At 43.9% G+C, this 12,051-nt stretch overlaps 1 protein-coding gene across 1 annotated transcript in view; it reads left to right on the plus strand.

Moving 5' to 3' along the window:
- Window positions 1-501: 501 nt before the first annotated feature.
- Window positions 502-12,051, plus strand: part of LIN54 (lin-54 DREAM MuvB core complex component) — a 65,386-nt gene continuing 53,836 nt past the window's right edge. The window contains exon 1 of the mRNA XM_075861200.1: window positions 502-1,143. Coding sequence (XP_075717315.1) covers window positions 505-1,143 — 639 coding nt within the window. The 5' untranslated portion in view covers window positions 502-504. The remainder of the gene's footprint in view (window positions 1,144-12,051) is intronic.

The following is a 12,051-nucleotide window of genomic DNA, read 5'->3' on the forward strand; positions in this document are numbered from 1 at the left end:
CAGAGTAGTTGCTGAGTCCCCGAGAGGTGTCGTTAGGAACCGGCTGGAAAAGAGCGCCCTTTACAATATACCGCCCAGCTGATGCGGTGGCGACTATGTCCGTGTCACCATAACTGTCCTGTACGGAGCTCCGGGCAGATCACAGGAACGTCATTTCCGATTAATGGGCCGCTTGTAGACAACTTGCTCACTTCCTGGAGGTAATGCAGACAGGATCTGGAAGCGCACAGTTTCAAATCTGGTGGCTGTTGTCGTATAAATATAACGTCACCCCGTGCAGTTTACCATAGGCTTGAAATTCTTTTTTTTCAATGTCGTTTTTACTTGCTGTAACCCGACTATACCACATTGTTGACGTTTGACGTGTCTTAAAACGGGCGGTGTTGCAGGCCATCAAGACTGACCAGTGTCTATATATAACACTCCACTATGTGTTACCCTGTATATAAGGATATGCATACTTATTTTTTCAGGATATTTGGAAGTACTCATTAAATATTAAGAATGAGTGTGGTATCTGCAGAGGTGAACAGCGCGCTACCGGATGAGATCATGGAAACCAGCATGTCCATAGTGGATGATGACAGCATTGAAGCCATTACCATCACCTCTCCCATGGCGGAAGAGGTGCCTATGGAAACCGAACTGGAAGAAATTGTGGAAGTAAGCAGCAGCGGAGAATGTGTTACTACATCTTTGGTTAAGGAAGCCATTACAACCCCAAGTAATCATGGTAGTCACCTAACGGCAGTAGTAAGTGTTGCTTCAAAGCCCAGTCCTGGACCTTCAGCTGCCGCCATGAAGACTGTCTTGCAAAGTGGCATACACAAGTTGGGGACAACTCTGTCTGGACAGGTGATTCTTAATAAGGCTTCTGATCTGACGGCTGGCAACCATATGGAGAAGGTGTATGTGACAACTCTTGGGAAAGGCAGCAGTCCGTTTGTCCTGATTCCACAGAACGCGATGTCAAGCACACAAAAAGCCGTGCAAAACCAGCTTGTGGATTGTAAAGGGACACCACAGCAGATTAAGCTGGTCACTATAGGAGGACAAGGTGGTGTGTCTACGCTGACATCTGCTCAATTTATTAATACAATTGCCAAGTCTTCCCTTCAGGGCCAGCAAATACAGAATGTGCAGGTAAAGTCTAAACCGAATGTCATCTTCTTAATTCTATAATACTTGATCATATTTGAAGTGTTCAGTTTATTGCAATATTCCCAGAAAGTGCTGTCACGAATGTCATGTACACTTAAGGGTTAATTCATGCTTTAAATACATTGGTGGAGATCTATAAAAACTGGTGCAAAGTAAAAGTAGCGTAGTTACCCATGGCAACTAATCCGATTCCACATCTCATTATTCAGAGGCCTTTTGGAAAGTGAAAGTATCAACCCAATTGGTTGCCATGGGCAACTACTCCACTTTTCCTTTGCACCAGTTTTGCTATATCTCCCCCATTCTGTCACTAATTTATAAAGCGCATCTATAAGGCGTTTGGGACGCCATTCAAAGCTTTCTCCCGATACTGATTATGGTGCTTCCCGACCTCATTTAATAAGTGGTACCACGTGGCTACGGCACTTGTGTGCTCTTTTATTAAAGGGGGTCTGTCTGGTTGTCCAGGCTAAGAAAAATATATCCACTCTCTTCCAAAACCAGCTTCACACCTGTCTTTAGGTTGTACCTAGTATTGCAGCTCCACCCCATTGAAGCTAAACTGCAGTACCATACACACCCTGTGGACAGGTGAGGTTTGGACAACCCCTTTATGCCTCATGCACACGACCGCGTGCGCCGGCCGAGTCCCGTAAGTGATCCGAGGAAAGAAAGAACATGTCCTATCTTTCCTCGGATTGGAGACTCGGATCATTTTTCACGGACCCGATTCACCCGCTAAAGTGAATGGGACCGTGAAGACTATCGGATGCCGTCAAAAACAGCCCGAGTGGCAGAACGGTCGTGTGCATGAGGCATTAGTCTATTTGCAAACACTTTTTTTTTTTTTTTTTTTTTTAACTCCAATGAATTTACAATAACAAAATTAAGCAACTGCTACCGTTTAGGGTATGTGCACACGGTGAGAGGCTTTTACGTCTGAAAAGACAGAATGTTTTCAGGAGAAAACAGCTGCCTCGTTTCAGACGTAAATGCTCCTCCTCGCATTTTGCAAGGCTTCTCTGACAGCCGTAAATTTTGAGCTGTGCTTCATGGAGTTCAATGAAGAACGGCTCAAATTACGTCTGAAAGAAGTGTCCTGCACTTCTTTTGACGAGGCTGTATTTTTACGCGTCGTCGTTTGACAGCTGTCAAACGACGACGCGTAAATGACAGGTTGTCTGCACAGTACGTCGGCAAACCCATTCAAATGAATGGGCAGATGTTTGCCGACGTATTGTAGCCCTATTTTCAGACGTAAAACGAGGCATAATACGCCTCGTTTACGTCTGAAAATAGGTCGTGTGAACCCAGCCTTAGGGCTACAGCCCCTGTACAGACTATGTCTCATTAGTGCAGAACCCGTGTAGTCTAACCCTACAGACAGATTCCCATCTGTTCCCTTCTTGCTTACCCACTGAAAAATAGATTTGCCTTTAAAATTTGGTACTACTTCAGTAACGTATGTCATCAGGTTCTCCTGCGGCTTCTAGCCATCGCTGCAAGTTAAAGTGGTTATCCGGGATGTGAATATTTTTTTATTTTTTTTAATAGGGGCTGGAAATGAAATAAACCAAAAAAAGCAATACTTACCTATTCTTGCCCCTGGCGATCCAGCGCTGTCGCTCCGGCAGGAGTCCCGTCTGTTCTTTACATGCACGTATCATGTACCTGCTGCAGCCAATCAGAGGGCTCACTGGTGACGAACCGTGTTTTCTGGCATAATGCCAGAAATACAACCTATGACTGCTGAGGCCTCAAATTGGCTGCAGCAGTCACATGATACGTGCATGTTAACCACCACTAGGAGTGAAAGCGCTGGATCGGCAGGGGAAAGGATAGGAATTTTTGGTTTATTTATTTCATTCCCAGCCCCTAATAAAACATTTTCACATCCCGGTAACCCCTTTTAAGGGATGTCCAGCGCTGGTTAATTTCATATGAAGGTGTCTTCTAATCAATGGCCGTTGTGGTGATGTCACTCTGGACAACACGTCACTGAGGTGGCCAGCGATTGGCCGCTGAAGTCGCGTGGCATTGCCTACTTTGATGGGTTAAATTGTGATGTATATTTTATAACATTTTAGCTGTTCAATATGTAAGTTGCCCTTCTGTGGGTAATTTGAGCACATCTCCTGAACTTTGAGGTTCTATTGCTTCTTTTATATGTGTGGCAATTATCTGGTAATAGTTTTTTTTGTTCTCTGTGGTGGTTTAGTTGCTTGTAGAGTATAATCAATCTCATCTTGCAGTGACTTCATTCTGATCTTGGAGAGGGCTTGTGCTTTTGCATAGCAGCCAGACAGAGCTGCAGTGAAAAGCGTGGATGAGAGATGGATCAGCTGTAGATTCATTGGATTACATTTCTGTTTTAGGGGCTTGTTTCATCATTACAGGGATTGACTATATAGCAGTTCCTTATTATTCATGTTTATTAGCTAGAGAAATCTGTTAATAGGTCAGGTTCAGTTGCAGGCACCGCAAAATCAAATCCCCAACCCGTGTCCTTATTAAGGAGGCACGATGCATCGAAACTTCGATACTGGTTTTATACTGCGCACCCTCAAACGGTTCAATACCGTTAATTCATATATTTCGATACTAAGCTGTGCGGCTGCACGGCTAAGTATAGTAACACATGAATGTATGAGAGCGGGGCTGCGGATGTGCGATACAGCCATTGAAGTGCGCGTGCCGTCAGCATGATGTGATGAGACCAGCGCTGCACTAATGAGTGCCGGCAATGAAGACAGAAAGTGGCGGGCGCACTGCCAAACACCCCCATTTTCTGTCTTCAGTGCCTGCGCTGCCGTTCATTAGTGCAGCGCCAGCCGCATCCCCTCATGCTGATCACGCGCACACACTTATTGTCAGGAGCACGGCAATGGCTGTATTACATCTCATCTCCGCCACTATTCCCTTGAATGCTGCGATCAAAGCTGACCGCAACAATCAAGGGGTAAATGAGAAGGGGGATTCCCTTTGGATCGCGTTACAGGGAATCCCTGTGACGGATCGAGGGCCATACTAAATATGGGCAGACAGCCCAGGGTCCATTGAAGGACCCCAGGGCTGTCTGAACATATTTTCTCTGAGGGAGCGTCCATTTTCATATTGCAATTATCTGTATGACTCAAACTATCAGCAACTAATTATGAAAAAGTGGTGTAGGAAAATTGTAAGGGTATGTTCACATGGGCTATTTTCAGCCGTTTTTCCGGCTGTAATCGTCCCGAAAAACGGCTGAAAAATCAGAAGCAGAACGCGTACAACATTTGCCCATTGATTTCAATGGGAGATACGGCGTTCAGTTATAATGGGGCATTTTTTACGTGGCCGTTTTGAGAAACGGACGTATAAAAAATGTAAAAAAGCGCATGTCACTTCTTGCGCTGTTTTTGGAGCCGGTTTTCATTGACTCTATAGAAAAACGGCCGTAAAAAACGCGGATTGCTAAAAAATTGGCTGAAAATCAGGAGCTTTTTTCCCTTGAAAACCGCTCCGTATTGTCAGAAGTTTTTTAGTAAGCATTTGAACATACCCTTACAAGTAAATGGATTTTAGTGGTTCAAAGGGAATTTGACAACGAGCAGAAGGGAATCCGCTCTGCTGTGACTACTGGGGTATATCGAGGAGGATGCCTTGCTGTGAGTAATCGTGCCTATACACATTAGACAAAGCTTGGTCTGAACCCGCCAATTACGGCAAGATTCGGACGATTATCTAGTTTAGCGGTTCTCAAATTTGAGGCCGAGACCCACTTTTGGCCTAGACTTTTGTTTGGGATAATGTTCCTATACCTTCCCCCCCCCCCCCCAGGATAATGTTCTTATACCTGCCCCCCAACAGGATATTGTTCTTATACCTGCCACCCCACAGGATCATGTTCCTATACCTGCCCCCCCCTCCCCCAGGATCATGTCCCGATACCTGCCTCCACACAGGATAATGTCCCGATACCTGCCTTCCCACACGATAATGTCCCGATACCTGCCTCCCCCACACGATAATGTCCCGATACCTGCCTCCCCACACGATAATGTCCCGATACCTGCCTCCCCACACATAGCTGGCCCCCACACAATATAAAGCCCCCCATAGCTGCCACTCCACAGTATAATGCCCCACAACTGCCTCCACACAGCCCCAATAGTGCCCAATAAAAATAATAAATTGCATACTCCCCTATGTCCGTTCCCACGACGGGTGGAGGAGATCTTTCTGCTCCTTCAGTCTGGGCAGTGTGTGGCTCAGCGCAGATAGGTGCGATGACGTAAGTACATCTCTCCTGTCCGCGCCCAGCCTCTCACGGTATAGTGAATGCTGGAGCAAGGAGCCATCCGCTCCTTGCTGCAGCATTGAATTCAATTGTATCTGCGTCCTGAGGATGCAGTGTATGCTGCGGTTTTCTCTGCACGGACCGATACTCCGTGCACAAAATTGGTCATTTAAATGAGCTTATTGACTGTTCAGTCTGTGTGCTCTCCGTTATGCACCTGGATGTCAACATCTTTCGTCTCCGTAGGCCCCAAAGGAGCAGCAGAGCTTAAAGGCTATGTACACCTTTTAGACCTAAAAAAAAAAAAAATGTTTTAAGTACCGTAATTTAAAACTACTTTTAAACTGACTTTTATTAAAAATACATAGAATCTGTATTGTTCTCTCTCTGCCAAATCCGTCAGGTCAGCTGGACTGACGACTCCGGTGAAAGCTGGTCCTGCGTGTAAGATCCAGCTATTAACGATCACATCTAAGGCCTCGTGCACACTTACATCACCGTTTTCACGGCCGCTTTTGATGGGTCCGTGAACCCGTTTTAGCGGCCGTGTGATTTCCGTGTGCACTCCGTGTTTCCGTGCACCGCGCATGGTACTGTCCAGGGTGCTGAAAGAGTTAATGGGCTGCACTGATCGGCGGTAGCTCTTTCAGCACCCTGGACAGTACCATGCTCGGCGCGCGGCAAATACAATTTTTATGTAATAATAAAAATAAAAAAATTAGTTCATACTTACATTCCTTCTGTCCGGCCTCCAGCGATGACGTTCAATCCATGTCGCCGCTGCAGCCAATCATGGGCTGTAGTGGCGGTCATGCCCGTCAGAAGGCCGGCTTCTAGGGATGACGCTTCATCCCACGTGACCGCCTCTGCCAATCACAGTCTGCCGCGTCACAAAAGAAGGTCGGATTGGAGGAAGAAGAGTGACTCGTCACCAAGACAACGACCGGGTACCTATGAAATGCTTTTTATTTTATTTTTAATCAGCAGCCTCTTTTCTCTATCAGTTATTGATAGAGACAAGTGGCTGCCGATTAGTGTAATATTTTTCTAATGTTTTTCTGCCCGTCCGGCGATTGCTAGGCAACGGCTCCGTCGCACACGGATGCCTTCCGTGTGCCTTCGGTTTTTTTGACGGCCCCATTGACTTGCATGGGCCTCACGGTCACGGATTCTCGGACCAAAGTAGGACATGCTCTACTTTGGATCGGAACGGAGCAACGGACCGTCAAAAAAACTGAAGTGTGCATGGCCCCATTGAAATGAATGGGTTCAGGGTGCTATCAGTGACAAAAACGGATAGCACCCTGAAGGAAAAAACTGAAGTGTGCATGAGGCCTTAGTTCATGAACTATATTAGAGACACGCAGGATGAGCTTTCACTGGAGCAGTCAGTGCAGCTGACCTGACTGAATTGGCTTTGACGGAGCAATACAGCATCTATGTATACAGGATACATTGAAGCTGTATCTTAAAGTAAAAAAAAATGTAATAAGTCAATTTAAACATTTATTAAATATATATATTTGATTCAACATAGCATTTAAAAAGTGCAGAAAATGGGTTACCTCATAATTGTCTGCCTTTACTTGTTTGGTTAAAGAAAATGATACAAAATAGTTAGAGCACTTCTTCCTTTTTTTTTTTTTTTTTTTTAATTCGTTTATTCAAAATATCACATACAGATTATCACAGCAATTGGATATGGCATGACAATATCCATAGTGACAGTATATATACAGTATATAATATAACCAGTAGAAAACAGTCACATTTATAGCGATAACCTTTAGGTCAATTGCCGATCAAATAGTGAATTACAGGATTATTACATGCGGTTTTCCATATATGAAAAGGAACAATTATATAGATAAAGCAAACAAAACAGGTCACCTATGTCGCACTGCAAGGTCACAGATATTAGAACCCTACCCCCTGCCTGGGAATTGGGAGATTAAATTACCCTATTGTGGGGTAAGGCTATCATCAGGAGCTGCCCTGGAGTCCAACCATTGTCCCCACACTCCCTGAAATTTGTCCGGACACCCTCTGTGGGAATATACCAGCTGTTCGTATGTAACAACGGTATCAACCAATCGTTTCCAGGAGACTATTGATGGAGCTGTATCTGCCATCCAGTGCATGGCTATTGTTTTCCTAGCCAAAAATAAAGATTCCCTAATAAAAATACCAGGGTGTCGTGTCCAGTTCTCATCATCAATGAGTCCCAATAGGGCTATCTTCGGGGTAAACATCAGAGGACTTGGCAATAACTGAGTAATAACCTCATATACCTTCGTCCAAAATGTTAATATGTATGAACATTCCCACATAAGGTGCCAGAGATCTGCCTCTGACTGACCACATCTATGGCATGATGAAGTAGGTATTTTTCCCATTCGGTGTAATCTCACTGGGGTGAGATAAGCTTGATGTATAATGTATAATTGTATGAGTTTATTATTGATAGCCAGAGAGACTGTCAAATGTGAGTTTAAGATGTCAGTCAGGTCTTCCAGAGAAAGGTCTGCTATTTGTGTCTTCCACTTGGTCAGGACCGGAAGCGGGGTAGAGTTAATTTTAGCCGAGATTAGATGTGTGTATAAGGCTGTGATAAGACCCTTAGGGCCTTGAGATTTCAGTATGCCTATAAGAGGGTATGCTGAGATGATCGAGGAATGAGGTGGGAATTGAGTCTGTATAGCGTGACGCAAATATTTGAACCACTGCAAGTCTGGAGTTTTATGTGTTTCTTTGACCTGTAGGAATGTAAGGATCAAACCACCATTATACATATCTCCTAATTTGGTGACGCCCATATCCAGCCACATCCGTGTATCAGTCAATGACTGAATGCATGGTAATGTGGGATTATGCCACAGAGGGAGTTCTGGAACTATATCATTGTATACAAGTATTTTCTTGGCTGCGCGCCAGACCGCCAATGCCAGAACATGCATAGGAAGTAGGTCAGCATGGGGGGTAAACTTAGGGTATTCCAGGAAGCTAATCAGATTTTGTCCTGCCACCAGGGAGGCTAAGTAATAATCTGTGTCAGACAGAGGGGAATCCCGCACCCAATCTCGAATATTGCGGAGCTGCCCCGCCAGGTAGTACAAGTGGAAATCAGTTAAGGCCATTCCTCCAAGTTTTGCCCGTTGTAGTGTGGCCAGACTAAGTTTAGACCTAGAGGATCCCTATACAAAACGTATTATCAAGGTATTAAGGGATTTTAAAAACGATATGGGAACTATAACAGGCATGTGCTGCAAGATATACGTACATTGAGGTTGAACTACCATCTTAACCAAATTGATGCGTCTTGCCACAGATAACGGGAGTTTAGCACACATCCTAAATCTGTCTCCTACCTTAGTCAGTAATGGGGCTAAGGACGTATCTCGAGTTTGGCCATGATCTTGAACTACAGTCACTCCCCAGATATTTAAAGCTAGAGACGGTTTCAAGGCCATATTGTGACATATACGGGTCTGGAGTCGGGTGTTTAGCTATATATAAAATGGCCGACTTCTGCCAATTAACTTTCAGTCCTGAGTACTTTGAAAATTCATCTAATAACCTTGCCGCTACATGAAACGAGGAGTTTGGGTTATCCAAAAAAAGGACCATGTCATCTGCGTAAAGGCCTACTACAGAAGTTCTGCCTTTCCAGTGTATACCAGTAAGGTCTGGGGAGGCTCTGAGCCGAATCGCCAATGCTTCTATGACAATAGCAAACAGGGCGGGTGATAACGGACAACCTTGTCGGGTGCCCCTGAAAAGTGAGAATGGGAGAGAAGAGGTATTATTAACCACCACGTTGGCCCTAGGGGATTTGTATATTAATCTGATCCATTGACAAAATTGGGGACCAAAGCCAAACCGTTCCAAGCAGGCCCACAAAAACGGCCATTCTACCGAGTCAAAAGCCTTCATGGGGTCCAGAGAGGCAATTGCCCATTGCATGTCATGTGCCCTGCCCAATTGTACGATGGTCTGTACCTTTCTAATATTGATACTGGTAGATTTCCCTGGCATAAATCCAGTTTGATCTGCGTGTATGATAGAAAGGATGACCTCGTTCAGCCTTTTAGCTAATAGTTTCGTTAGTATTTTATAGTCTACATTGACTAATGATATGGGTCGATATGAACTACAATCAAGTGGCTCCTTACCTGGTTTTAAAAGGACAATAATGGTAGCATCATAAAACGTGGGAGGGAGAGTGTGCAAGTGTGCCGTCTGGTTAAGAGTGTCTAGAAGAAGCGGGGCTATGTTATCTATGTATTTGTTGTAGATTTCAATTGGGAGGCCATCCGGGCCAGGGGATTTATTAAGCGCCATATCACGGATAGCTTCCTGTATTTCCTCTAGTGTAAAGGGGGTATCTAACATAGACTGCTGGTCAGGTGATAGAGTGGGGAATATGAGGTCACCCAAATATTCTAAACTATCCGTCATAGAGTGAGGGGTGGAGGAATTGTATAATTCAGTATAGTACGCCCTGAATCTAGATGTAATACCCCCAGCTTCAGTGATGGCTGATCCATCAGAGTCTCGGATTCCCAACACCGTGCTAGTATCATTAGCTCGTTTTATAAGATGGGCCAATAATTGACTGGATTGATTCCCCAAAGTAATATTGTCTGGTGAAAAATAGTTTACGTTTGGACTTAAGATGGATCTGCCTTTTTATATAATTGAGTCAAGCCTAACCAGGCCGCTCTGTGGATATCGGTGGGGTCTGTGACATATTGTGCCTCTGCTGCTGAGGCCTGTTGTTCCAACTCCCTCTAGTTAGAGCGCTAAGTTAAAAAATATCTACGTCTAAAATGGGTTTCTTATTCGGTGCCCTATAATATCTTATTTTGCATCTCACAAGACACATTTGGCCAGATGTACTAAGACTCGTGTTTCATTGTCCGTCTTAGTCCGAACCCCTAAAAGACTTATTAGTAAGATGCAAATAATTTTATTAAGAGGCCTCCCCTTTTTATTAAAGGGGTTGTCCGAGATACCATCATATTTTCAAAAACCCCTTTAATGAACACTTTCGTGGATATTCTGGGCTTAAGGTGTATCGTCCACCTGGATCGTGACGTCACCAGGAGAGACTTTTTGGGTGGCTTCCCTAGTGGAATTGAAAGGGGTTTTCCCGAGATAAAACGACTATATGTTAATGCTTGTAATTTATAAATGTAAATACATTTGTAATATACTTACAATTTCCAAAGTGGCCCCATTTCCAGATCCTGCCGTGGGGAACTTGACTGGTGACGTCACTCTCTGCACTGGCTCTGCCGCTTTGTTGATCTTGAATTCTATGCCGGGTATACGACACGTCCCTTGTCACGTGGTGTATATTGGCTTGTTCTGTTGTAACGCGCATGCGCGGCCCCTGCTGTTATCTCGAACAGCAGGGACCGCGAGAACAGCCGTGACAGCGCATGCGCGTTACGGGCTGTGAAGCAGAACAAGCCGATATATACCACGTGACAAGTGACGTGTCGTATACCCGGCAAAGAATTCAAGATCAACAAAGCAGCAGAGCCAGTGCAGACAGTGACGTCACCAGTCAAGTTCCTCAACGGCAGGATCTGGAAACGGGGCCACTTTGGAAAATGTAAGTATATTACAAATGTATTTACATTTATAAATTACATGCATTAAAGGGGTTTTTGAAAATATGATGGTATCTCGGACAACCCCTTTAACCCCTTAAGGACGCAGCCTAGTTTTGGCCTTAAGGCTCAGAGCCCATTTTTCAAATCTGACATATTTCACTTTATGTGGTAATAACGTCGGAATGCTTAAACCTACCCAAGCGATTCTGAGATTGTTTTCTCGTGACACATTGGGCTTCATGTTCGTGGTAAAATTTGGTCGATATATTCAGTGTTTATTGGTGAAAAATTGCAAAATTTAGAGAAAATTTTGAAAAAATTGCATTTTTCAGAATTTAAATGCATCTGCTTGTAAAACAGACGGTTATACCACCCAAAATAGTTACTAGTTCACATTTCCCATATGTCTACTTTAGATTGGCATCGTTTTTTGAACATTATTTTATTTTTCTTGGACGTTACAAGGCTTAGAACATAAACAGCAATTTCTCATATTTTTAAGAAAATTTAAAAAGCCTTTTTTTAAGGTACCTCTTGAGTTCTGAAGTGGCTTTGTGGGGCCTATGTATTAGAAACCCTGATAAAACACCCCATTTTAAAAACTAGACCCCTCAAAGTATTCAAAACAGCAGTTATAAAGTTTTTTAACCCTTCAGGCATTTCACAGGAATTAAAGCAAAGTGGAGGTGAAATTTGCAAATTTCATTTTTCTTGCTGAATTTCAATTTTATTCATTTTTTTTCTGTAACACAGAAGGTTTTACCAGAGAAACACTACTAAATATGTATTTTCCAGATTCTGCAGTTTTTAGAAATGTCCCACATGTGGCCCTACTGCGCTCGTGGACTAAAAGACAAGCCCTAGAAGCAAAGAAGCACCTAGTGCATTTTGAGTCCTCTTTTTTATTAGAATATATTTTAGGCAGCATGCCAGGTTTGAAGAGGTGTTGAGGTGTCAAAACAGTAGGAATCCCCCAATAGTGACCCCATT

This window comes from Rhinoderma darwinii, chromosome 1, assembly GCF_050947455.1.
Source record: "Rhinoderma darwinii isolate aRhiDar2 chromosome 1, aRhiDar2.hap1, whole genome shotgun sequence".
Classification (NCBI taxonomy): domain Eukaryota; kingdom Metazoa; phylum Chordata; class Amphibia; order Anura; family Rhinodermatidae; genus Rhinoderma; species Rhinoderma darwinii.